Source organism: Hemiscyllium ocellatum, chromosome 7 (assembly GCF_020745735.1).
Source record: "Hemiscyllium ocellatum isolate sHemOce1 chromosome 7, sHemOce1.pat.X.cur, whole genome shotgun sequence".
In the NCBI taxonomy this organism is placed as follows: Eukaryota; Metazoa; Chordata; class Chondrichthyes; order Orectolobiformes; family Hemiscylliidae; genus Hemiscyllium; species Hemiscyllium ocellatum.
The window spans coordinates 2,196,554-2,221,014 of record NC_083407.1 but is presented as its reverse complement, the minus strand read 5'-3'; the positions used below and the strand labels follow the sequence as shown (position 1 = coordinate 2,221,014).

General features: G+C 49.1%; 1 protein-coding gene across 1 annotated transcript in view; it reads left to right on the top strand.

Moving 5' to 3' along the window:
* The first annotated feature begins 8,119 nt into the window (after positions 1–8,119).
* Positions 8,120–24,461, top strand: part of gmppaa (GDP-mannose pyrophosphorylase Aa) — a 31,135-nt gene continuing 14,793 nt past the window's right edge. The window contains exons 1-6 of the mRNA XM_060828186.1: positions 8,120–8,360; positions 13,593–13,690; positions 15,606–15,709; positions 17,197–17,389; positions 18,879–18,938; positions 22,282–22,412. Coding sequence (XP_060684169.1) covers positions 8,321–8,360; positions 13,593–13,690; positions 15,606–15,709; positions 17,197–17,389; positions 18,879–18,938; positions 22,282–22,412 — 626 coding nt within the window. The 5' untranslated portion in view covers positions 8,120–8,320. The remainder of the gene's footprint in view (positions 8,361–13,592; positions 13,691–15,605; positions 15,710–17,196; positions 17,390–18,878; positions 18,939–22,281; positions 22,413–24,461) is intronic.

The following is a 24,461-nucleotide window of genomic DNA, read 5'->3' as shown; positions in this document are numbered from 1 at the left end:
CCTTCCCTCTCCCACAATCACTGACTTCCTCGCTGCATGTCACTATAAGGAGCCCGAGACCAAGAGCTGAAGTAGGTTATTCAACTCCTGGAGTCTGCTCCACCATTCAGTGAGGTCATAGCGCATCCAATAATCCTCAACCCCATAAGCCTTGATTCTCATACTGATTAAAAATCTGTCTTGAATATACTGAATGACTTAGCCTTGGCAGTCATCTGTGGTAAACAATTTCAGTCCCTCTGAGAGAAGAAATTCCTCCTCGTCTCTGTCTTAAATAAACAACAAGGAACAGTACAGCACAGGAAGAGGCCTTTCGCCCATCTACCTGACCCAGCATACTCCTCTTTTTCCAGCCTATTCATGTCTTTGCCGAGATGTCTGTGTAGTGTTGCTATTCTATTTGCTTCTGTAACTTCCTCTGGTGGCACATTCCTGGCACTTACAGCACTCCAAGGTCTCTTTGTTCAGCAACACTCCCCAGGACCTTACCATTAAGTGTATAAGTCCTGCTAAGATTTGCTTTCCCAAAATGCAGCACCTCGCATTTATCTGAATTAAACTCCATCTGCCACTTCTCAGCCCATTGGCCCATCTGGTCCAGATCCTGTTGTAATCTGAGGTAACCCTCTTCGCTGTCCACTACACCTCCAATTTTGGTGTCATCTGCAAACTTACTAACTGTACCTCTTATGCTCGCATCCAAATCATTTATGTAAATGACAAAAAGTAGAGGGCCCAGCACCGATCCTTGTGGCATTACACTGGTCACAGGCCTCCTGTCTGAAAAACAACCCTCCACCACCACCCTCTGTCTTCTACCTTTAAGCCAGTTCTGTATCCAAATGGCTAGTTCTCCCTGTATTCCATGAGATCTAACCTTGCTAACCAGTCTCCCATGGAGAACCTTGTCGAATGCCTTACTGAAGTCCATGTAGATCACATCTACTGCTCTGCCCTCATCAATCATCTTTGTTACTTCTTCAAAAAACTCAATCAATTTGGTGAGACATGATTTCCCATGCACAAAGCCATGTTGACTATCCCTAATCAGTCCTTGCCTTTCCAAATACATGTACATCCTGTCCCTCAGGATTCCCTCCAACATCATCGAGGTCAGGCTCACTGGTCTATAGTTCCCTGGTTTGTCCTTACCACCCTTCTTAAACAGTGGCACCACGTTAGCTAATCTCCAGTCTTCCGGCACCTCATCTATGACTATCGATAATATAAATATCTGAATAAGACACCCAACAATCACTTCCCTAGCTTCCCACAGTGTTTTAGGGTACACCTGATCAGGTCCTGGGGATTTATACACCTTTAAGCATTTCAAGACATCCAGCACTTCCTCCTCTGTAATATGGACATTTTGCAAGATGTCACCATCTATTTAGATTTAGATTACAGTGTGGAAACAGGCCCTTCGGCCCAACATGTCCACACCGACCCTCTGAAGATTAACCCACCCAGACCCATTTCCCTCTGACTATTTGATCTAACACTATGGGGCAATTTAGCATGGCCAATCCCTGATCTGCACATCTTTGGACTGGGGGAGGGAACCAGAGCACCCAGAGGAAACCCACACAGACACGGGGAGAATATGCAAACTCCACACAGACAGTTGCCTGAGGCTGGAATCGAACCTGGGACCCTGGTGCTGAAAGGCAGCAGTGCTAACCACTGAGCCACTGGGCCGCCCCCTCCTTACATTCTATATCTTCCACAGTAAATATTGATGCAAAATACTCGTTTAGTGTCTCCTCTATTTTCTGCAGCCCCACACAAAGGCTGCCTTGCTGATCTCCCTATTCTCTCCCTAGTTACCCTTTTGTCCTTAATGTATTTGTAAAAACCCTTTGGACTCTCCTTAACTCTAATTGCCAAAGCTATCTCATGTCCCCGTTTTGCCAGGTCTGGAAGCATCTGTGAAGAGAAATCAGACTAAACGTTTCGGGTCTGGTGACCCTTCCTCAGAACCATGACATTTCTACCCCAGGGAAAAAAAAACTCCAATCAACCATTCGATTCCTCTCATAACTTTGTAAACTTCGATCAGACACCCTCAGTCTCCAAGGTTCAAGCGAAAACAAGCAAGGTTTGTGCAAGCGCTCCTCAAGGCCAATACCCTCTGCACCAAGCAGCATCCTGGTAAACCATTTCTATACCATCACCAAAGCCTCCACATCCTCCTGGTAATGTGGTAACCAGAACTGTACACAATATTCCAAGCGTGGCTGAACTAAAGTTCTATACAGCTGCAACATGAGTTACCAATTTTTATCCCTGTGCTCCGACTGCTACATGTCTCCTTCACCACTTATCCACTTGTGTCACCACTTTTAGGGAACACAGGGTCTGTATGCAGAGACCCATCTGCATGTTGATGTTACTAAGGTTTGTGTCACTTACTGTATACTTCCCTCCTGCGATAGGCATAGGTGACTTCTTACTCACAGATTATGAAATGATGCTCCCTGGTCCTGGATTCTCCCACAAGAAGAAAGGGAACTAACTAGAGAGAGAATAGGACCCCTCAAGGACCAAGGTGGACATCCATGTGTGGAACCATGGGAGATGGGTGAGGTCTGCAATGGATATTTCTCCTCTGTGTTCACCTGTGGAGAAAGACCTGAAGACTTGAGAACTTGGGGAAGTTAGTGGTCTTATCTTGGGGACAGTCAATATCACAGAGGAGGAAGTGTTGGATGTATTAGAATGTATGAAGGTGGATACATCTCCTGGTCCTGACCAGATACATCTAAGAACCCTGCAAGAGGCTGGAGAAGAAATTGCGGGGGTCCTGGTTGATATCTTTACATCAACGTTAGCCACCCGTGAGGTCCCAGAAGACCAGAGGGTAGTGAATGTTGTGCCCTGATTCAAGTTAGACTGCAAAGGAAAGCCTGGCAACTATAGACCAGTCAGCTTAACATCTGTGTTAGGTAGTAGAGTCCCGAGGCGAAAAGTGAGGGGTTCTTCTTCCAAGTGTTGGGTGGTTAGGGTTTGGCGATGGAGGAGGCCCAGGACCTGCATGTCCTTGGTGGAGTGGGAAGGGGAGTTGAAATGTTCGATCACAGGGCAGTGGGGTTGGTGAGTGCGGGTGTCCCACAATCCACAAGTTGGCGTCCTGTCTCCCCGATGTAGAGGAGACCACATTGTGTGCAACAGGTACACTAGATAATGTGTGTGGACGTGCAGGTACACCTCTGTCAGATGTGGAAGGAACCTTTGGGGCCCTGGACAGAGGTAAAGGTGGGGGGGGGAGGTTGTGGGCCCAGGTTTTCAATGGCAAGGGATGGTGCAGGTGGGGAGGATGGGATGGTGGGGAGACATGGACCTGACAAAGGAATCCCAGGGGGAATGGTCTTTCCAAAAACGCAGCTAGGGAAATATATCTCTGGTGGTGGGGTCTGTTTGTCCTTGGTGGAAATGGCGTAGGGTGATGTGGTGTTTCCGAAGGTTGGTGGGGTGGAAGGTGAGGACCAGGAGGGTTCTGTCATTGTTGCAATTGAAGGGATACATTCAAGAGCAGAGATAGAGGAGATGCACTGGAGGGCACCATCGACCATGTGGGAGGGGAAATTGCAGTCGTTGAAGAAGGAGGCCATCTGGGATTCTCTATGGTGGAATTGGTCCTCCTGGAAGCAGATGAGGTGGCGATGGAGGAATTGGGAATAAGGGCTGGTGTTTTTACAGGAGGCAGGGTGGGAGAAAGTGTAGTCCAGGTGGCAGTGGGAGTCGGTGGGTTTGTAGTGGATGTCCATGTTGAGTTAGAGGCTGGAAATGGAGATGAAGAGTTCCAGGAAGGGAAGGAGGTGTATGAGATGGTCCAGGTGAACTTGAGATCAGGGTGGAAGGTGTTTGTGAAGTTGATGAAATGTTCAACCTCCTCCAGGGAGCACGAGGTAGCGCCAATACAGTCATTGATGTAGCAGAGGAAAAGGTGGGGAATGGAGCCGGTGTAGCTGTAGAAGATGGACTGTTCCACGTACCCGATGAAGAGACAGGCATAGCTGGGGCCCATGTGGGTGCCCGTGGCTACCCCTTTGGTCTGAAGGAAATGGGAGGATGGGTAGGAGAAATTGTTGAGGGTGAGGATCAGTTCAGCCAATCGACTGAGTGTGTATGTGGAAGGGTACTGGTTGGGTTGGAGTGAGAGGAAGAAGCAGAGGGCTTTGAGGCATTCACCATGGCAGATGGATGTGTACAGGGACTGGAGGTCCATGGTGAAGGTGGGGCATTGGGGCCAGGGAAACAAAAGTCATGGAGGAGGTGGAGGGCGTGGGAGTTCTTTGATGAAGTGACCAGGAAGGTTGATAAGGGCAGGGTGGTAGATGTAGCCTTTATGGGTTTCAGTAAGGCCTTTGATAAGGTTCCACATGGTAGGCTGCTCTGGAGGGTTAGATCGCATGGAATCCAGGGGAGCTGGCAAATTGGATACATAATTGATTTGATGGTAGGAAGCAGTGGGTAATAGTGGAAGGATGCGTGTCGGACTGGAGGCCTGTGACTAGTGGAGTGCCTCAGGGGTCGGTGCTGGGCCATTGCTGTTTATTATCTATATTAATGATTTGGATGAGAATGTACAAGGGATGATTAGTAAGTTTGCAGATGACACTAAAGTAGGCGGTATCATGGACAGTGAGGAATGTCCTCAGAAATTGCAGCAGGACCTGGATCAGCTGGGGAAGTGGGCCGAGAAATGGCAAATGGAGTTTAATATAGATAAGGGGTGAGGGTTTGCATTGTGGAAAATCAAATCAAGGCAGGAGTTTCATGGTGAATGGTAGGGCCTTAAGGAGTGTAGTGGACCAGAGGGACCTTGGAGTTCAGGTGCACGGTTCTCTGAAAGTGGAGTCCCAGGTAGACAGGGCAGTGAAGAAGGGTTTTGGCACACTGACCTTCATCAGTCAGGGCACTGAGTGTAGCAGTTGGGAAGTTATGCTGCAGTTGTACAGGACATTGGTGAGGCTGCACTTGGAGGATTGTGTTCAGTTTTGGTCACCTTGCTACAGGAAGGATGTTATTAAACTGGAAAGGGTGCACCTGAAAAACCTTTCACTGTTTCCAAAGTTTTTGGGGCCTTCCAAGGTCATACAAAGTGTTATATAAACTATAGGCCTAGAGAACTAGAGGGCATCAGTTTAAGGTTAGAGGGGAAAGAATAAAAAGGAACCCGAGGGGTTTTTTTACACAGAGGGTGGTGCGCATATGGAATGAGCTGCCAGCGGTAGTGGTTGAGGCGGGTACATTAACAACATTTAAAAGGCATTTGGACAAATACATGGATAGGAAAGGATTAGAAGGATATGGGCCAAGTGCAGGGAAATGGGGTTAGTGTGGATGGACATTTTGGTCGGGATGGACCAGTTTGGGCCAAAGGGCCAGTCTCTGTGCTGTAGGACTCTCTGACTCCAAGAGCAACATCATCTCTGCATCTAACCAGTCAAATTCTCAAGAACTTTGTTTGCTTCAGTTCAGTACATACTCAACCTCTCCTCACGAGATAGTCTCTCCATATCTGGGATCAGCTGAGTGAACGCTCTGTGTATTGTCTCTATCTTTCCTTAGATAAGAGGCCCAAGGGTGTTCACAATGTCCCAGCTATGGTCTAACAATGGCCTTGTGAAGTTTGACCAAGACTTCCCGATGTTTGTTCTCCATTTTCTTAATAAAGGCAAACATTCCACTTGCCTTCCCTATAACCGAATAAACTTGGATGCTAGCTTTTTGTGATTTATGCATAAGAACCCCTTACAATTCCCTCTGTGGAGCATCACTTTCTGCTGTCTTACTCAATTTAAATAATAGTCAGCTCCTTTATTCTTCCTGCAAAAGTGTTTAAATTTTACCATGTATTTCTAATGCTCTTCTATTGTATCTTCAATAATAGACTCTAACATTTTCCCAACAGCAGGCATGAAGCTCAGTGGCCTAGAGGTACCTTTATTTTATTGTCTCTTTGCCTTTTTAAATGAAAGTATTACTTTGGCAGTTTTCTAATCCTCCTGGACATTTCCAGAATCCTCTAATATCCTAGATGCATCCCACCTTGTCCAGGGAACCTACTGGTTTTTGACCCCATCTGTTTCTTTATTACTTTTTCTCCAGACAGTTATTTTGCTTATCTCTTCCCATACAACCACCTTCGGTCCTTGAGTATTTTACAATTGGAATGTTATTAATGTGAAGACTGATCCATTTATTCAACTCCTCTGCCATTTCCTGGTTCTCCATTATTTATCCCCTGGCCATGTTTTCTAGACAGCAGCTGTACACTTGAGTACATTTCCTCTTTATCTATTTAGAGATGCTCTTGCAGTCCATATTGATATTATTTGGAGGTTGACACTCAACGATTATCGTCTCCCTCTTATTTTTTTCTTCTTCTGTCTTTAAAATTCTGACTCACTACCAGTCTATGCTGCGTTTTTTTGTTTCATTCAGTTTGATGCTATTCTTAACTGCTGTGGTTAACCATGGTAAATTTATCTTGTTTCACATCATGTGGAGCTGGCAGTGTTGGACTGGGGTGGAGAAAGTTACAAATCCCACAACACCACATTATAATCCAACAGGTTTATTTGGAAGCACTAGCTTTTGAGGTGCTGTCCCTTCATCAGGTGGTTGTGGAACGGTGCGACACAGACTTTATAGCAAAAGGGTTACAGTGTCGTGAAGTTGTAATGATGTATTAAATAACTTTAGTTATAAATGACACAACACCAGGTTCTAGTTCTTCAACAAATTTAAATCAAGTCTTTCATCTTTGAGAATGGGATTTGGTGGTTTAGGTTCTTTAACATGTAAATCCCATAATTCTCAAGATTTGGAGGAGCCGGTGTTGGATTGTGGTGTACAAAGTTACAAATCACACAGCACCAGGTTATAGTCCAACAGGTTTAATTGGAAGCACTAGCTTTCGGAGCGACGCTAATAGTCAGCTGGTTGTCTACCTGTTGGACTATACGCTGGTGTTGTGTGATTTTTAACTTGACCCTTGTCAAACTGGTGTGTGTATTTATCTCACTTAGTAACAGGTGACAGCTCAGCTCAGGCAGTGCCTGATGGTGGGTCTGACAGGGCTTTGTCAGGGTGTGACATGGAACTGGGGACTGAGGCCGCCTGCTGCTGCTGCTGCGTGATCTTTAACCCCACACACCCCACACCCCACCCCTACAACACACATACACCCCCCCCCCATACCCCCACATACACCACACCCCCACCAACCCACCCCTACAACACACATACACCCCCCCATACCCCCACATACACCACACACCCCACCCCCCACCCCTACAACACACATACACCCCCCCATACACCACACACCCCACCCCCCACCCCTACAACACACATACACCCCCCCCATACCCCCACATACACCACACACCCCACCAACCCAACCCTACAACACACATACACCCCCACCCCCATATACACCACACCCCCACCAACCCACCCCACACCCCCTGTCAGGCATTAACTAGTTAGTTATAACCAGCTGTTGGTGTTAAACTGCTCTCCCATTCCCCCACTGTCTGGGGGAGGGGTTACAGCCTCACCGAAGGGGAGGGCCCTACACCAGGCCCCGCCCCTGAGGGGGGGGGGTTACAGCCTCACCGAGGGGGAGGGCCCTACACCAGGCCCCGCCCCTGGGGAGGGGTTACAGTCTCACCGAGGGGGAGGGGCCCTACACCAGGCCCCGCCCCTGGGGCGGGGTTACAGTCTCACCGAGGGGGAGGGGCCCTAAACCAGGCCCCGCACGTGGGGAGGGTGACAGCCTCACCGAAGGGGAGGGCCCTACACCAGGCCCCGCCCCTGAGGGGGGGGTTACAGCCTCACCGAGGGGGAGGGCCCTACACCAGGCCCCGCCCCTGGGGCGGGGTTACAGTCTCACCGAGGGGGAGGGGCCCTAAACCAGGCCCCGCCCCTGAGGGGGGGGTTACAGCCTCACCGACAGGGTGGGCCGTACACCAGGCCCCGCCCCTGGGGTGGGGTTACAGCCTCACCGAGGGGGAGGGCCCTACACCAAGCCACGCCCCGAGGGCGGAGCTGTCCCTCCAGCTCTAACGTCATCACTCCACGACACCCACCCAGTGGATGCATGGCCCCTGTCATCATCAGAGTGCGCCGGAACTGGTTGGCGAGTGCGACTGTGTCCGAGCGGCGGTGGGAGCGCGGGCGGAGACAGAGATACCACCCCACACCTACCCCCCCTCCCCCAAGCGGGTCAGAGAGCCTCCCCCACCCCCACTAAACCCTGACAGACAGAGCTCCCCCTGACCCTCACCCCCACCCGCTCGGAGCCGCGATGCTGAAGGCCGTGATTCTGATTGGGGGCTCCCAGAAAGGTACCGTCACAGGGGGCGGGGCCACGGGGAGAGGGCGGGGTCAGGGGAGGTGGGGCCTCAGGGAGAGGGGAGTGGCCAAGGGATGTGGCCTGAGGGGCGGGGCCATGCTGATTGGCCTGAGGCGAGGGGCTGGGGTGTGGCCTGAGGGGAGAGGAAAGGGGGTGTGGCCTGAGGGGCAGGGCCAGGGGGTGTGGCCTGAGGGAGAGGTAAGGGGGTGTGGCCTGAGGGGAGGGGAAAGGGGGTGTGGCCTGAGGGGCGGGTCCAGGGGGTGTGGCCTGAGGGGAGAGGAAGGGGGTGTGGCCTGAGGGGAGGGGATGGGTCAGGGGTGGAGCCTGAAGGGGGGCAGGGATGGGGTAGGGCCTGAGTGGGTGTGGCTACAGTTGGGTGGAGCCAGGGAGAGGGGAGGGCCTGGCTGAGATGGGGCGGAGCCTGCGGAGCGTGGTGAGACCACAGTGTGGGGGTGAGGCGGGGGTGTGGGGTGTTGGGGGGGGGGAGGGGGCAGGGACAGGGAGATGTGGGGGAGGGCGGGAATCAGGAGTGACACTGTAGGATGGTGGTGAGGTCAGCCACGAGGACCCCAGGGAACCTGAGTTCCCTGATTGGGGGCTGTTGAGCTGGTCCAATCAGGGAGCCTTGGCTGACAGATATACACAGGGAGGGGGGAGGGGTGGTCAGAGGCTCTGCTCACTCTGTGAGAGCTGGCTGTCAGGGAGCTGGGTCAGGGTCAGGGACTCTCTACGTGGAAATAAAGGGGGACCTGGTGACAGGATAACGGCCTCTGTGGAGTTACTTCAGAAACTACCACAGCCACATCTACAGATAATACAAAAATAGGTGGGAAAGCAAGTGGTGAGGATGACCAAAAAGAGTCTGCAGAGGGTCATAGTCTGGCTAAGCAAGTGGGCAAACACTGAACACAGAGAATGTAATGTTACATACATACGGGAACAATTCCTGATGCAGGGCTCCAGCCTGAAAGGTTGATTCTCCTGCTCCTAGGATGCTTCCTGAGCTGCTGCGCTTTTCCAGCACCACACTCGCAATATTGTAACAGCAGGCAATAACGGTCAATATTAGGTTCATAACAGATTTTTCTTTTACATTCTAATTGGGCAATGGGAAATGTGAATTTCTGATGAAGGGCTTATGCTCGAAACGTCGAATTCTCTATTCCTGAGATGCTGCCTGGCCTGCTGTGCTTTGACCAGCAACACATTTGCAGATGGGAAATGTGAGCTCATTTGGCAGGAGCAACAGAGGGGCTGAATATTATTTTAATGAAAGACCGCAGAAAGCTACAGAACAGACATATTTGGATATACTGGTCCATGAATCACAAATATCTAGCATTCAAGGTAATAGAGAAGGTAATGTGGCATAAAAATAGGGAGTTTTTGCTAAAATTATACAAGGTATTGGTCAGATCACAATTGGAACACTGTGAACTGTTTCGGGACCCTTATCTAAGAAAACATTTCCTGACACTGGAGGCAGTCCTGAGAAGGTTGAAGTTTTTAAAGTGATGAGCAGGTGTTTATATGAGAGTGATTTCTTTATGTACTGTAGACTACTTGGTAAGTTTGATAGGCACAGTATCGTGGGAGCTTTATTCTGTATCAAACCCAGTGTTAGAACATAGAACATTCCAGCGCAGTACAGGCCCTTCGGCCCTCGATGTTGTGCCGACCTGTGGAACCAATCTGAAGCCCATCTAACCTACGCTATTCCATTCTCATCCATATGTTTATCCAATGACCATTTAAATACCCTTAAAGTTGGTGAGTCTGCTACTGTTGCACACAGTGCGTTCCACGTCCCTACTATCGGAATAAAGAAACTACCTCTGACATCTGTCCTATATCTATCACCCCTCAATTTGAAGCTATGCCCCCTCGAGCTCACCGTCACCATACTTGGAAAAAGGCTCTCCCTGTCCACCATATCTAACCCTCTGATTATCTTGTATGCCTCTGTTAAGTCACCTCTCAACCTTCTTCTCTCTAACGAGAACAGCCTCAGTTCCCTCGATCTTTCCTCATAAGACCTTCCCTCCATACCAGGCAACATTCTGGTAAATCTCCTCTGAACCCTTTCCAAAGCTTCCACATCCTTCCTATAATGTGGTGACCAGAACTGTACACAATACTCAAAATGCAGCCGCACCAGAGTTTTGTACAGCTGCAGCATAACCTCGTGGCTCAAAAACCCAATCCCTCTACAAAGCTAATACACTGTTTTTAATATTAATAACCTTATCATCCCGGGTGGCATCTTTCAGGGATCTATGTACATGGACACCGAGATCTCTCTGCTCATCTACACCACCAAGTATCTTGCCATGAGCCCAGTACTGTTTATTCCTGTTGCTTCTTACAAAGTGAATCAGGTCACACTTTTCCACTTTAAACTCCATTTGCCACCTCTCAGCCCGGCTTTGCAGCTTATCCACGTCCCACTGTAACATGCAACATCCTTCAGCACTGTCCACAACTCCACCGACCTCAGTGTCATCCGCAAATTTACAACTTCATCCTTCTATGCCCTTGTACAGGTCATTTAAAAATGACAAACAGCAGTGGCCCCAAAACAGATCCTTGTGGAATACTATTATTAACTGAACTCCAGGATGAACATTTCCCATCAATCACAGTAGCTGTTCCTTGAATAAACTCCGCATTTCAAGTGTGCCCATCCCCTGCAGTTTCCTTCCCCATCCTATGCTTCCTAAATCTTGCCTGATCGCATCATAATTGCCTTTCCCCAGAATAAATCTTACCCTGTGTTATATACCTATCCCTTTCCATCACTAAAGTAAACATAACCGAATTGTGATCACTATCACCAAAGTGCTCACCTACCTCCGAATCTAACACCTGGCTGGGTTCATTACCCAGTACCAAATCCAACGTGGCCTCGCCCCTTGTTGGCCTGTCTACATACTGTGTCAGGAAACCATCCTGTACACATTGGACAAGAACTGACCCATCTAAAGTACTCGACCTATAGTATTTCCAGTCAATATTTGGAAAGTTAAAGTTCCCCATAACAACTACCCGGTTGCTCTCGCTCCTATCCAGAATTATCTTTGCTATCCTTTCCTCTACATCCCTGGAAAACTCCCAATGCCCCTCCAGTCCTGTTTTTAACCTCAGCCCATGCTACCTCAGTAGACGGGTCCTCAAATGTCCTTTCTACCACTGTAATACTGTCCTTGACTAACAATGCCACACCTCCCCCTCTTTTACCATAGTCTCTGATCATACTGAAACATCTAAATCCCGGAACCAATAACAACCATCCCTGTCCCTGCTTTATCCATGTCTGTGAAATGTCCACAAAAATGTTTGTTTCTGTTTCTCTGTCTCTCCTGCACTGACCTCACCATGTCCTTCCTTTGTCTGTTCCTCTCACTTTTAAAGTGCGATTGTTTTCACTTTTTTTCCAAGTTGCAAAACAATGCAGCTGCATATAAAATAGTAATTGCTGCTCCTGAAATTCAAGGAAATCACCTCCAACACCTAAAATACCTCGAAAAAAGAGCAACTTGTTATAGCCAGGAATGTTTCCCATCCTCTTGGATTACCCAGAATCCAATAGGCTAGGGCTGTTTTCCCTGGAGCGTCGGAGGCTGAGGGGTGACCTTATAGAGGTTTACAAAATTATGAGAGGCATGGATAGGATAAATAGACAAAGTCTTTTCCCTGGGGTAGGGGAGTCCAGAACTAGAGGGCATAGGTTTAGGGTGAGAGGGGAAAGATATAAAAGAGACCTAAGGGGCAACTTTTTCACACAGAGGGTGGTACGTGTATGGAATGAGCTGCCAGAGGATGTGGTGGAGGCTGGTACAATTACAACATTTAAGAGGCATTTGGATGGGTATATGAATAAGGAGGGTTTGGAGGAATATAGGCCAAGTGCTGGCAGCTGGGACTAGATTGGGTTGGGATATCTGGTCGGCATGGACGGGTTGGACCAAAGAGTCTGTTTCCGAGCTATATTACTGTGTGGATGTAGCTGAGTTGGAAGGTTCATTTCCAGACGTTTCGTCACCTTACTAGGTAACATCTTCAGTGGGCCTCCAGGTGAAGTCTGTATGACTCTATGTTGACTCAGTCCTGGGATTGTTTCATGGGGACAGTGCCAAAGGAACTTTAGCCTGTGTCCACAAGGCACAAGTCCGGAGGGTGATGGAATACTCCCCACTTGCCCTGGATGGGGGCAGCTCCAACAACACTCAAGAAGCTCAACACCATCCAGGACAAAGCAGCCACTTGATTGGCACCACGCCCACAAACACCCCCTCCCTCCCCCACCCACACTCAGTAGCAGTAGTGTGTACCATCCCCTCCCTCCCCCACCCACACTCAGTAGCAGCAGTGTGTCCCATCCCCTCCCTCCCCCACCCACACTCAGTAACAGCAGTGTGTACCATCCCCTCCCTCCCCCACCCACACTCAGTAGCAGCAGTGTGTACCATCCCCTCCCTCCCCCACCCACACTCAGTAACAGCAGTGTGTACCATCCCCTCCCTCCCCCACCCACACTCAGTAACAGCAGTGTGTCCCATCCCCTCCCTCCCCCACCCACACTCAGTAACAGCAGTGTGTACCATCCCCTCCCTCCCCCACCCACACTCAGTAACAGCAGTGTGTACCATCTACAAGATGCACTGCAGAAACTCACCAAAGACCCTCAGGCAGCACCTTCCAAACCCACACCCACTTCCATCTAGAAGGACAAGGACAGCAGATCCATGGGAACACCACCCCCTGTAAGTTCCCCTCCGAGCCCCTCACCATCCTGACTTGGAAATATATCACAGTTCCTTCAATGTCACTGGGTCAGAATCCTGGAATTCCCTCCCTAAGGGCATTGTGGGTCTACCCACAGCACATGGACTGCAGCGGTTCAAGAAGGCAGCTCACCCCCACCTTCTCAAGGGGCAACTAGGGACGGGGTAATAAATGCTGGGCCGATACAGCAACCCCCATGTCCCACAAATTGTGAAAAAAAATCTAACCCCATACTGTCCCTGTTCTGGGAGTGTTTGATGGGGACAGTGTAGAGGGAGCTTTACTCTGTATCTAACCCCATGCTGTCCCTATCCTGGGAGTGTTTGATGGGGACAGTATAGAGGAAGTTTTCCTCTGTATCTAACCCTGTGCCGTCCTTGTGCTGGGAGAGTTTGATCTAACTCTGAGTGCCTGGAGTAATGGTGTTGTATGTTTCCAGGTACACGGTTCCGGCCTTTGTCCTTCGAGGTTCCGAAGCCGCTGTTCCCTGTGGCTGGGGTCCCAATGATCCAGCATCACATCGAGGCTTGTGCAAAGGTAATAATCTTCCTTTCAGTTCCCCTCACAATAGCTGACTGAGGTAATGGGCTGGAGATCAACCCTGCTATTCCAGAGTCATCATGAAAGTTCAAACAATTTGTAAAAGTTTGCAAATTACTCTCTTTTAGACCCAAGTTGATTGAGAGCATTGAACATATTTCTGTGCTTTACAAGGATTACAATTTATTACAAATAAGTAGATTCTTGCTACAGATCTACAATTATGAGGCCACAATATTTAGTTGTAATAACTAAAACTCTAAATTTAAAACTGCCCTCAACACACACATTGGGACAGACACAAATAAAGATGGGTGTTCGGACATAGGGAAAGACTGAAGGCAGTTTAATGATTCCTGTTGACAGGGTTCATTCAGATGATCCTTTTGGCTTGTCAGGATCTGCTGCTCTTGATCTTCCTTCTCCAAGTTTTTCCACCTGCTGCAGGAGGCACAGAGCAACTGGCTCACAGCTTATTAGAATTAGAATCCCTACAATGTAGAAACAGGCCCTTCAGCCCAATAAGTCCACACCAACCCTCTGAAGACTATCCCACTCAGACCTATACCCCCACCCTAACCAATGCACCTAACTTACATATCCCTGAACAGTACAGGCAATTTCCCATGGCCAGTTCACCTAACCTGCACATCTTTGGAATGTGGGAGGAAACCAGAACACCCAGAGGAAACCCACGCAGACACGGGGAGAATGTGCAAACTCCACACAGACAGTCACCTGAGGCTGGAATCGAACTTGGGTCCCTGGTGCTGTGAGACAGCAGTGCTAACCACTGAGCCACTGTGCCGCCTCTCTGACTTAATAGTTATTGGTTATGGCCATACCTGGTGAAAGGCAATACACTGGGCTTCCATCAGGCTTCCGCTGTCTTTCCCTTCAGGGAAAGGGACAGCATGTTCCTCTTTGAAGACCAGCTAGCTTCAAACCCAGGAGGTGTTCAGCATCTGGGAGCCAGCCACATCATTATTGCCAGGCAGAAGGCCTGTCATGGCCAACTGTTCATCATTTGATAGATGAACCCACCCCTTGTTGCTGGCTGAATTGCCATTTGTAAACAGTCCAGCTCCAGCTCATCCCAGGCCTTCCCCTGTGCTTCAACCAGCAGCTGTGTAAACAACACCTCCAGTGAGTGTCAGGAAACATGCTTTTAAAATGTGTGGTAATCAATTTGAACAATCCTTGGTTCTTAAAATATTCCTTTTTTTTCCTACATTAGTCCACAGTCAAAAATACACAGAAATAAAAAATTATGATCTTTACACAATCATCCTGAAACCCAGTGGTGCAACCAGTGCAGTACAAAGGGACAGCAGAAGCTGCTGAAAAAGCTCAGCTGCATGTGGAGAGAAATCAGAGTTAGCGTTTTCGATCTAGTGACATACCCTCAGAATTCATGAAGGAGTTTGGAAAGTATGGGGATTCCCAGAGGTGTTTTATCTGCAAATAAAGAGCAAAAGGATACAGCACAGTCCAGTATGATGCGTATTCCTTCAACGTGGATTCACTGTAACGTGATTGATGAGTTGGGGATGCTGTTTTTACAGCGAGAAGTTTGAAAACGCGTGGTGGTTGTAGTGCAATTACATCGTCAACAGTTTAAACCCTGTTTCTAAAGTGCAATTTTTGTACAACGCGGAGTTGCACAAGAATGCAGCCACCACGTTAGAGAAGAGCTGACAGTAAGTATTTATGGCAAATTATAAACCAATTGTTCATTTTAAATCTGTCATTGATAGATTTTTATTATCCAGTGATGTTAAGAATGATGGAAGTAAGTCAGCTATCCAGAGTTAGGTCAGCTCTTCGTCAGAATCTCATTGAATGATGGGACAGGTTGTGGGGCTGAATGGCCTCCTCCTGTTCCTGTGTTCCTCTCTGGCTGTCTCTCTAGGTTCCAAATTTGAAGGAGATCTTACTGATTGGGTTTTACCAGCCAAGCGATGAATTAAACCGTTTCCTCTCATCAGCACAGCAGGAATTCAAAGTCTGTATCAGGTAATAATTAATTATCCTAAAAGCCCTCAGTGTTGTTGATAGTGTGAGGTGTATGTGCACGTTCAGTGTGGCAGATCCAGTCCTGTTGCTGAGAGACTGTACACTGAGTGTCGGAATTTGTATCCAATTACAAATAGAGGCCACACATGGAGCTTGTAAAATTAACAAACACTGATTTATTTCTCATGATATCGTGGGGAAGAGAAATTGACTGGACTGATACCAAATGGATACTTTGCCTAGTTAGGTCAAGGATTCTCCTCCCTGAGCAGTAGGTACAGTCAGTTTTAGCGGGTTACAGCAGTGTAATGTTCATCACAAAACAATGCAGTTTGGAGAAGTTAATAGAAAACAGTTGCTTGTCTGACAGAATCCATCAGTTAACAATTGTAACAGGAGGTGAAAGTGAGGACTGCAGATGCTGGAGATCAGAGTCAAGATTAGAGTGGTGCTGGAAAAGCACAGCAGGTCAGGCAGCATCCGAGGAGCAGGAAAATCCACATTTTCGGCCAAAGCCTTTCATCAGGAAATTATAACAGGAGGTTTATCTGATCTGCAGAAACGGGTGCTAAAGGCTAGCATCCTGGCTTCAGTAGGTCTCTAGGATAGTGTTCATTCTTGTCAGGTATCTTGGTGCCACCTAGTCTGTGTGGGCTTTGTGGGGATTGAGTACTGGGGGAGACTGGAACTGCCCTCGGGGCTTCAGGAGTGGTGATACAATTGTGAGAGCGGAAAACCAGTGAGCAGACCACCTCGGTAGTGCATTCCTTTAGTCGGGGAAACTGCTAAGGTAATGTCTCATTTCCCTGTTAGTTCTCAGCTGAGTGTGGTTAAGTTGAGGTGCCAGTGGCATTATGGGTAGGCTCTCCTTGGCTAAAAGCAGACGTGGTTTCTGTGAGCAAGTGGTGGGCAGGCAGAGGGACTTGCTTACCTCCCACACTCTCATACTGTCCTGGGTTTGCCATCAACATTCTGTTGGCCGAGCTGGTAACTGCTTGGCCTCCTGTCTGTTTCTGGTAATCAGAAATGACCAACAGATCACTCCGACCATCCCAGCAGCATCAGTTTTCAGTGTTCCTCTTCCTGCCAGTTTCTTAGTTCAGATACTTCCTTGTATTACAGTCAGGGAGAAACCACTACTGCAGGGACATCGGCCTGACAAGGAGGAGAATAGGCTACTCAGCCCCTTTCAGCTTGCCTTCCCCACCTTTGATAGGATTGTTGCTGATCTGATTGTGGACTTTCCCAACTGCTTCCATGAACCCTTCACTCCTTTGTCTCTCACGCGTCGGTCTAACTCCACCTTGAACAGATCCTTCGATAAAGATAAAATACTGCAGATGCTGGAAATCTGAAACAAATGCAGAGTGTCCTGGAGAAACTCTGCAGGTCTGATAGCATCTGTGGAGAGAGAAAAATGGAGTTAATGCTTCAGGTCCGCTATTACTCTTAATCAGAACTCATTTGTTATGCGTGTCTGCTCTCAGGTATCTCCAAGAGTACATCGCTCTGGGCACCGGCGGTGGGCTGTATCACTTCCGAGACCAGATCCTATTTGGAAATCCAGAGAAATTCTTCGTCATGAACGCAGATGTTTGCTGTGAGTTTCCCCTGGTGGAAATGATGGAATTCCAGCAATCCCGGGGCCACCTCGACTCGTTCGTCATGTTGGGCACAACTGTAAGGAAACTGTTCCAGGAAGTTGTCGAAATCCTCTGAAATTTCTACTCAGGGTTAGAGGGGCAGGGAAGGGTGGTACACTGCAGGGTGAAAAGGATGGTGGTTTACGGATGGGCCACGGAGATTGGTTCCGGGGTAGAGGGAGATACGGAGGTTTGGATTTGGGTGGGTGAGGCTGGTGTAGTGTTTATTCATCCACAGGATGTAGGCAAAGCTGGCAGGTCTAGCATTTATTACCCATCCCTAATTACCCCTGGAGAAGGTGTTGCAACCTTGAACAGCTGCAGTTCCTGGGTGTAAGGACACTCAGTGTTGTCAGGGAGGGAATTCCAGGATTCTGACCCAGTGACACTGAAGGAACAGCGATGTGTTTCCAATTACGTGTTCCCGTATATCTGCTGCTCTTCCCTTTGTGGTCATGTGTTTGGAAGGTGCTGTCTGAGGATCTTTGGTGAATTTGTGCAGTGTATCTTGTAGCTGATACACACTGCTGCTACTGAGTGTGGGTGGGGGAGGGAGGGGATGGTACACACTGCTGTTACAGAGTGTGGGTGGGGGAGGGAGGGGATGGTATACACTGCTGCTACTGAGTGGGTGGGGGAGGGAGGGGATGGTACACACTGCTGTTACTGAGTGTGGGTGGGGGAGGGAGGGGATGGTACACTGCTGTTACTGAGTGTGGGTGGGGGAGGGAGGGGATGGTACACACTGCTGTTACTGAGTGTGGGTGGGGGAGGGAGGGGATGGTACACACTGCTATTACTGAGTGTGGGTGGGGGGAGGGAGGGGATGGTACACACTGCTGTTACTGAGTGTGGGTGGGGGGAGGGAGGGGATGGTACACACTGCTGTTACTGAGTCGGTGGGGGAGGGGAGGGGATGGTACACACTGCTGTTACTGAGCGTCGGTGGGGGAGGGGAGGGGATGGTACACACTGCTGGTACTGAGCGTGGGTGGGGGAGGGAGGGGATGGTACACACTGCTGTTACTGAGTGTGGGTGGGGGAGGGAGGGGGTGTTTGTGGGTGTGGAGCCAATCAAGCAGCTGCTTTGTCCTGGATGGTGTTGAGTTTCTTGAGTGTTGTTGGAGCTGCCCCCATCCAGGGCAAGTGGGGAGTATTCCATCACCCTCCGGACTTGTGCCTTGGAGATGGTGGGCAGGCTTTGGGGAGTCAGGAGATGAGTAATTCCCAGCCTCTGACCTGCTCTTGTAGCCACTGTGCTTATGGGGCAAATCCAGTTGAGCTTCAGTTCAGTGATAAGCTGCCAGGATGTTGATAGTGGGGCATTCAATGATAATTACGCCATTGAATGTACAGACATGATGGGTCAAATGGCTTTCTTCTGTACTGTAAAATTCTACAGTTGAAGGTGCCGATGGTTAGCTTCTGTCTTCCTGAGATGGTCATTGCCTGACAGAGTGTGCATGTTATCCTGGGTGAGGTGTCGTTGACGCTGCCTGCTAATGCCCTCTGTTGTCTCACTGCAGGCGAACAGGAGGCAGTCGATGAATTACGGCTGCATTGTGGAGAATCAGCAGACACACGAGGTGAGTCCCTTGCTCTGTCACAGGCCATGACGAGCTCGGGGGATAGAACGTACGCTGTTCCTACTGCCTCATTCAGCACAGGCTGCGTCTATTACACAGCAACTGGCCATTCAGCCCATCCGCACTGTGCACCATGGAGCATACTGCCACACTGACGCTCCACTAACCCCTTCCTGTGACTGCCACCGGCCCCCAGTGTGACAGAGTCTGTGGTAGCTGCATTGATCTGTATAGCCACCTTCAGACTCACCCTGAGGGTGGGAGAGAGTCCTCCTGATCTATGAGGGGCCGTTGATGATGATGATGATGATGATGATGACTATACTGGTGGTTGTGCTGTACAGAAACCTCCTCCCAGCCCATTTCCCCTCCCTCCCCATAACCAGCTCCTCCTGTCTCTACCATGCAGTATCCAGCTTACCGTTAACTATGTCTATGCGATCCACCCCCTCCACTCCCTGTGGGGAAAGCAGTCTCTCAGCTTTGTGCCTCCATTTCAAGAAGCAATGTAAAGGAGTATTTCGGTCATGTGGGGGGAGGGGTTTGGTGCAGATTCCCTAAAATGATAACTGGGGCTGAAAGGGTTAAATATGAGGCCAGGTCACAGAGACTAAGCTGTTATTCCCTCCAGTGTAAAAGATGGAATTTGAGCGGGTCGGATTGACAGAGAGAAACCATTTCCTTCAGACAGTGGCGGGAAGGTACCCCACTCAAATTCAGGATTGATATCAGGAAACACTCAGAATGGGGAGTGAAAATCAGGAACCCTTCTCCTCCCCATGCCATCTGCAAATGCCCCACCCCCCCAACCACAAAACTGGAGGGGCTGGACTGGGAGGGGGCTGGTCAGCGGAGTTTCAGAGACTGAGCTGGATAGGTTTCTGAGGGGTAAGGGGATCAGTGATTTGGTGAAAAGACAGATGACTGGACTAGAGATATGAATCAAACAGATGCAGTCGCTGAATGGCTCCTTCCTGGAGGAAGTTGTGAGATTTCAGTGCCCATTGTTTGTTTGGTTTGATGTACTGAATAGGGAGAAACACAAAATGAAATGGATAGCTTGCTTTAGGCAGCAAGTTGTTCTGATCGTAACTGTACTCCCTGAAAGACAAAGAAGGCAAATTCCTAACGGGATTGCGATAAATATTAGAATAAAACAAAACGTCCAGGGTCTGGGGAAAAGAGCAGAGAAGTGGGATAGAACATTGAATTGTACAGCACAGTACAGGCCCTTCGGCCCTCAATGTTGTGCCAGCCTTTTATCCTACTCAAAGATCAAACTAACCCACATACCCTTCATTATACCATTTTCCATGTGGCTATCCAAGAGTTGCTTAAATGCCTCTAATGAGGGATGAATTGCATTGGTTCTTCACGTACAGACACGATAGGCTGAATGGCCTCCTCCTGTATTGTCTGGTTCTATAGTCCAACAGGTGGCACCTGATCATGTTCCGACAGATTCCAGCCAGACTGCCATCAATGTTTAATGTCCAACCGGGCAGGCAGACAGCAGCTTACCTGAAGGACAGTGTGGGAAGTGGAACATTTCTTCAGTGTCCACTGCTAAGGTCCTGGAGTCAACCCACAAGCAACTGACCTTTCACTGGGGAGTGGGTCATTTCAGTCTGTATCTCCTTTATATCACTTCCATCTTCGTCTTTCCTTCAGCCAAAGTTGAGGAAATATATTTTTAAAATTCACTCTTGGGGGGGCATGAGTCACTCTCATGTTCATCATTTATTCCCCGTCCCTAGTTGCCCCTTGAGAAGGTGGGGGTGAGCTGCCTTCTTGACCCGCTGCAGTCCATGTGCTGTGGGTAGACCCACAATGCCCTTAGGGAGGGAATTCCAGGATTCTGACCCAGTGACACTGAAGGAACGGTGATATATTTCCAAGTCAGGATGGTGAGGGGCTGGGAGGGGAACTTGCAGGGGGTGGTGTTCCCATGGATCTGCTGCCCATGTCCTTCTGGATATTGATGGTATGACGTCTGCACAAGAGTCATACCAGACTCTGTGTTTATTCTGTTTTCTTCTCCACAGATGGTGCCAAACCTGCTGAATTTCTCCAGCATTTTCCATGTTTGTTTCAGATTCCCAGCATCCACAATATTTCATTTTTATATAGATAGTAGTGATTGTGGGTTTAGAAGGTGCTGTCTATGGATCTTTGGTGAGTTTTTGTTGTGCACCTTGTCGATGGTACATAGTGCTGCTGGTCAGTGGGGAAGGGAGTGGGTGTACACGATGGACGCTGAGCAAGCAGACCACTTCATCCTGGATGGTGCTGAGCATCTTGGTTCTGGACAAGTAGTGGTTCAAAGTGCAGTGAGCTATAGTTATATTGATGAAGGGCTTTTGCCCGAAACGTAGATTTCGCTACACTTTGGATGCTGCCTGAACTGCTGTGCCCTCCCAGCACCACTGATCTAGAATATAGTTATACCATCATTTCCCTCCACAGGCTGTTGTGACATTAGCCTCGTAATACTCTCCTCCTCTCCTCCGTGACTACCTGGTCAGGTCCACGCCCTCCTACAACCCATCCTCCCACCGCAGGAACTGCAAACTCTGCGCCCACACCTCCTCCCTCACCTCCATCCAAGGCCCTAAAGGAGCCTTCCACATCCATCAAAGTTTTACCTGCACATCCACTAATATCATTTATTGTATCCGTTGCTCCCGATGCGGTCTCCTCTACATTGGGGAGACTGGGCGCCTCCTAGCTGAGCGCTTTAGGGAACATCTCCGGGACACTCGCACCAATCAACCACACCGCCCCGTGGCCCAACATTTCAACTCCCCCTCCCACTCTGCCGAGGACATGGAGGTCCTGGGCCTCCTTCACCGCGGCTCCCTCACCACCAGACGCCTGGAGGAAGAATGCCTCATCTTCCGCCTCGGAACACTTCAACCCCAGGGCATCAATGTGGACTTCAATAGTTTCCTCATTTCCCCTCCCCCCACCTCACCCTCGTTCCAAACTTCCAGCTCAGCACTGTCCCCATGACTTGTCCGGACTTGTCTGACCTGCCTAGCTCCTTTTCCACCTATCCACTCCACCCTCTCCTCCCTGACCTATCACCTTCATCCCCTCCCCCACTCACCTATTGTACTCTATGCTACTCTCTCCCCACCCCCACCCTCCTCGAGCTTATCTCTCCATGCTTCAGGCTCTCTGCCTTTATTCCTGATGAAGGGCTTTTGCCCGAAACGTTGATTTTGCTGCACTTTGGATGCTGCCTGAACTGCTGTGCTCTTCCAGCACCCACTGATCCAGAATCTGGTTTCCAGCATCTGCAGATATTGTTTTGACCTCTCCTCCTCTCCTGCCTTTGCAGGTTCTCCATTATGTGGAAAAGCCAAGCACTTTTGTCAGTGACATCATTAACTGTGGAATTTACCTCTTCACGCCGGACATTTTCCAGTATATCGGAGAAGTGTTCAAGAAAAACCAGCAGGACCTTTCCATGTGAGTACAGCAGATGGATAAGGTGTTTGATAATCAGGTCGACTACCCTGCCACTCACTCTGTGCCTGCCAACAGCAGCACCCTCACTGCTACCCACACAGGCTTCCCTGCCAACAGCAGCACCCTCACTGCTACCCACACAGGCTTCCCTGCCAACAGCAGCACCCTCACTGCTACCCACACAGGCTTCCCTGCCAACAGCAGCACCCTCACTGCTACCCACACAGGCTTCCCTGCCAACAGCAGCACCCTCACTGCTACCCACACAGGCTTCCCATTATCTTCCCATCTCCTAATCCTCCATTTCCTATTCAAACTCTCAACTTAGAGACCAGTACCCGGCATCATACTGCACAGTCATTGTGCCTGTTTGAAAGAGGTTACCCACTCTCCCACTCTTTCACCATGGCCAATTGAATTTCAGTCTTTCAGGTATTTCTGTACTTGTCATCCTTTCAGGCACACAGCGCTGTACTGGCGTGGACTCATCTTCCCGAGCACTAATATAGCTCTGTCCTTGATGGGTCCAGCAGCGTGACCACAACAGTGGCCTGGAGCTAGCTCCGGACTCTGGATCTTTGTGGTGGTAGTGGGAGAGATGTCACTGGCCTCGGATAGGAAATGAAGGAAGCTGCCACCCTGTCAAAGCATGGCTCAATCTGTCGGTCCCCATCCAGCCCAACAGTATTCTTAAACAGGAAACTGTGACCATAGGGAAACAATGTTCCCTGCCTGGCTGATCCCTCTCTCAGTTCTGGTTTGATGGTCTTGTCCAGTCCAATTTAACAAAGTTAAGGTGTTCCTCCTGCCTTCCTGTGCCCCTGAACATCTGTGTACATAAGTCTGGCTCCACCTTATTACAGCTGTCTCTCATTTCTCATCTCTTCCTTTTATTCTCGGTCGTACCTTCACTTTGCTGGTCCTGTTCTCAGGTGTCCTTCGGTTGGGTGAGTTTGGCTCTGGTAGTGTAGTTTGCTCTGTAGGGCTTGTTAATCCTGGCACAATCCCATCCAGGCAGTTAGCCACCAACCCTTTCCCCCGAGAATAAGTAACTGCAAGATCATTGACCAAACTTCTCATCAGCGAGTGATATATCTGACCAGCAGAGAAAGTTCAGGACTAAAGGACGGGCCAGGTGGGGGAGCAAGTACAACCGATAACAGACCATTATCTGGAGGTTCATTGTGAGGGAGTAGCATGTCAGTTGGACATCACTTCTGTTGGATGACAGCTGCAGACATTGTGTTCAGCCCTGGGCTTCTCTGGGAGGACATATCAGCCTTGGGGCAGGAACAGCACAGAATGTGCCCAGAGTTAAATGGAAATAAACAACAAGATTGCAGGAAGTCTGTCAGTACTCTCATGCACTGAAGATGTAAAGAGTGGACCTGGTTGTAATGTTTGGAATTATAAAGGGTTTTGATGGAGTTTCTAGAGAGAAGCGATATCTCCTGATGTGGAGAGGGGATTTGGAATCCAGGACATTAACATTTACTGCCTGGTCATTCAGGGCTGAATACTTCCCACACATCTCAAACATTGACCCAAAGTGAGGCTGAAATGAAGATAGCGATTAGCTAAGGTCTAATCTAATGGCCGGCAGTGGTCTGAGGGCTGAATGGTCTCCTGCTATATTAATGTACATCAGCCAGCAGGTATCAGGAGCACTGATTAATCCTTACTGGAAGTGTACTGGTAGTGTACCACCAGCCCAGGAGGGAGGTTACTGCCCTCTGTCCCTCCAGCGTCCCATTCCTGCCTGTCTCTCTCGTCTGAATCTCCTCTGATTTCTTCGCTCTGTCTGATTCTCTCTCTCTCTCTCTCTCTCTCTCTCTCTCAACTGCATGGCTCTTTTCCAATTGTATGTGGATATCTTTCACACTAACGTACAAATTAGGAGGAGGCCATTCAGCCCCTCTAGCCTGCTCCATTATTCAGTGAGATCCTGGTTGATCTGATTTGAAACTCAAATCCACATTCTCACTAATTCCCACAATCCCATCAATCCCAACCCTGATCTCTCCAGCTCCAACCTAAACATATCCACAT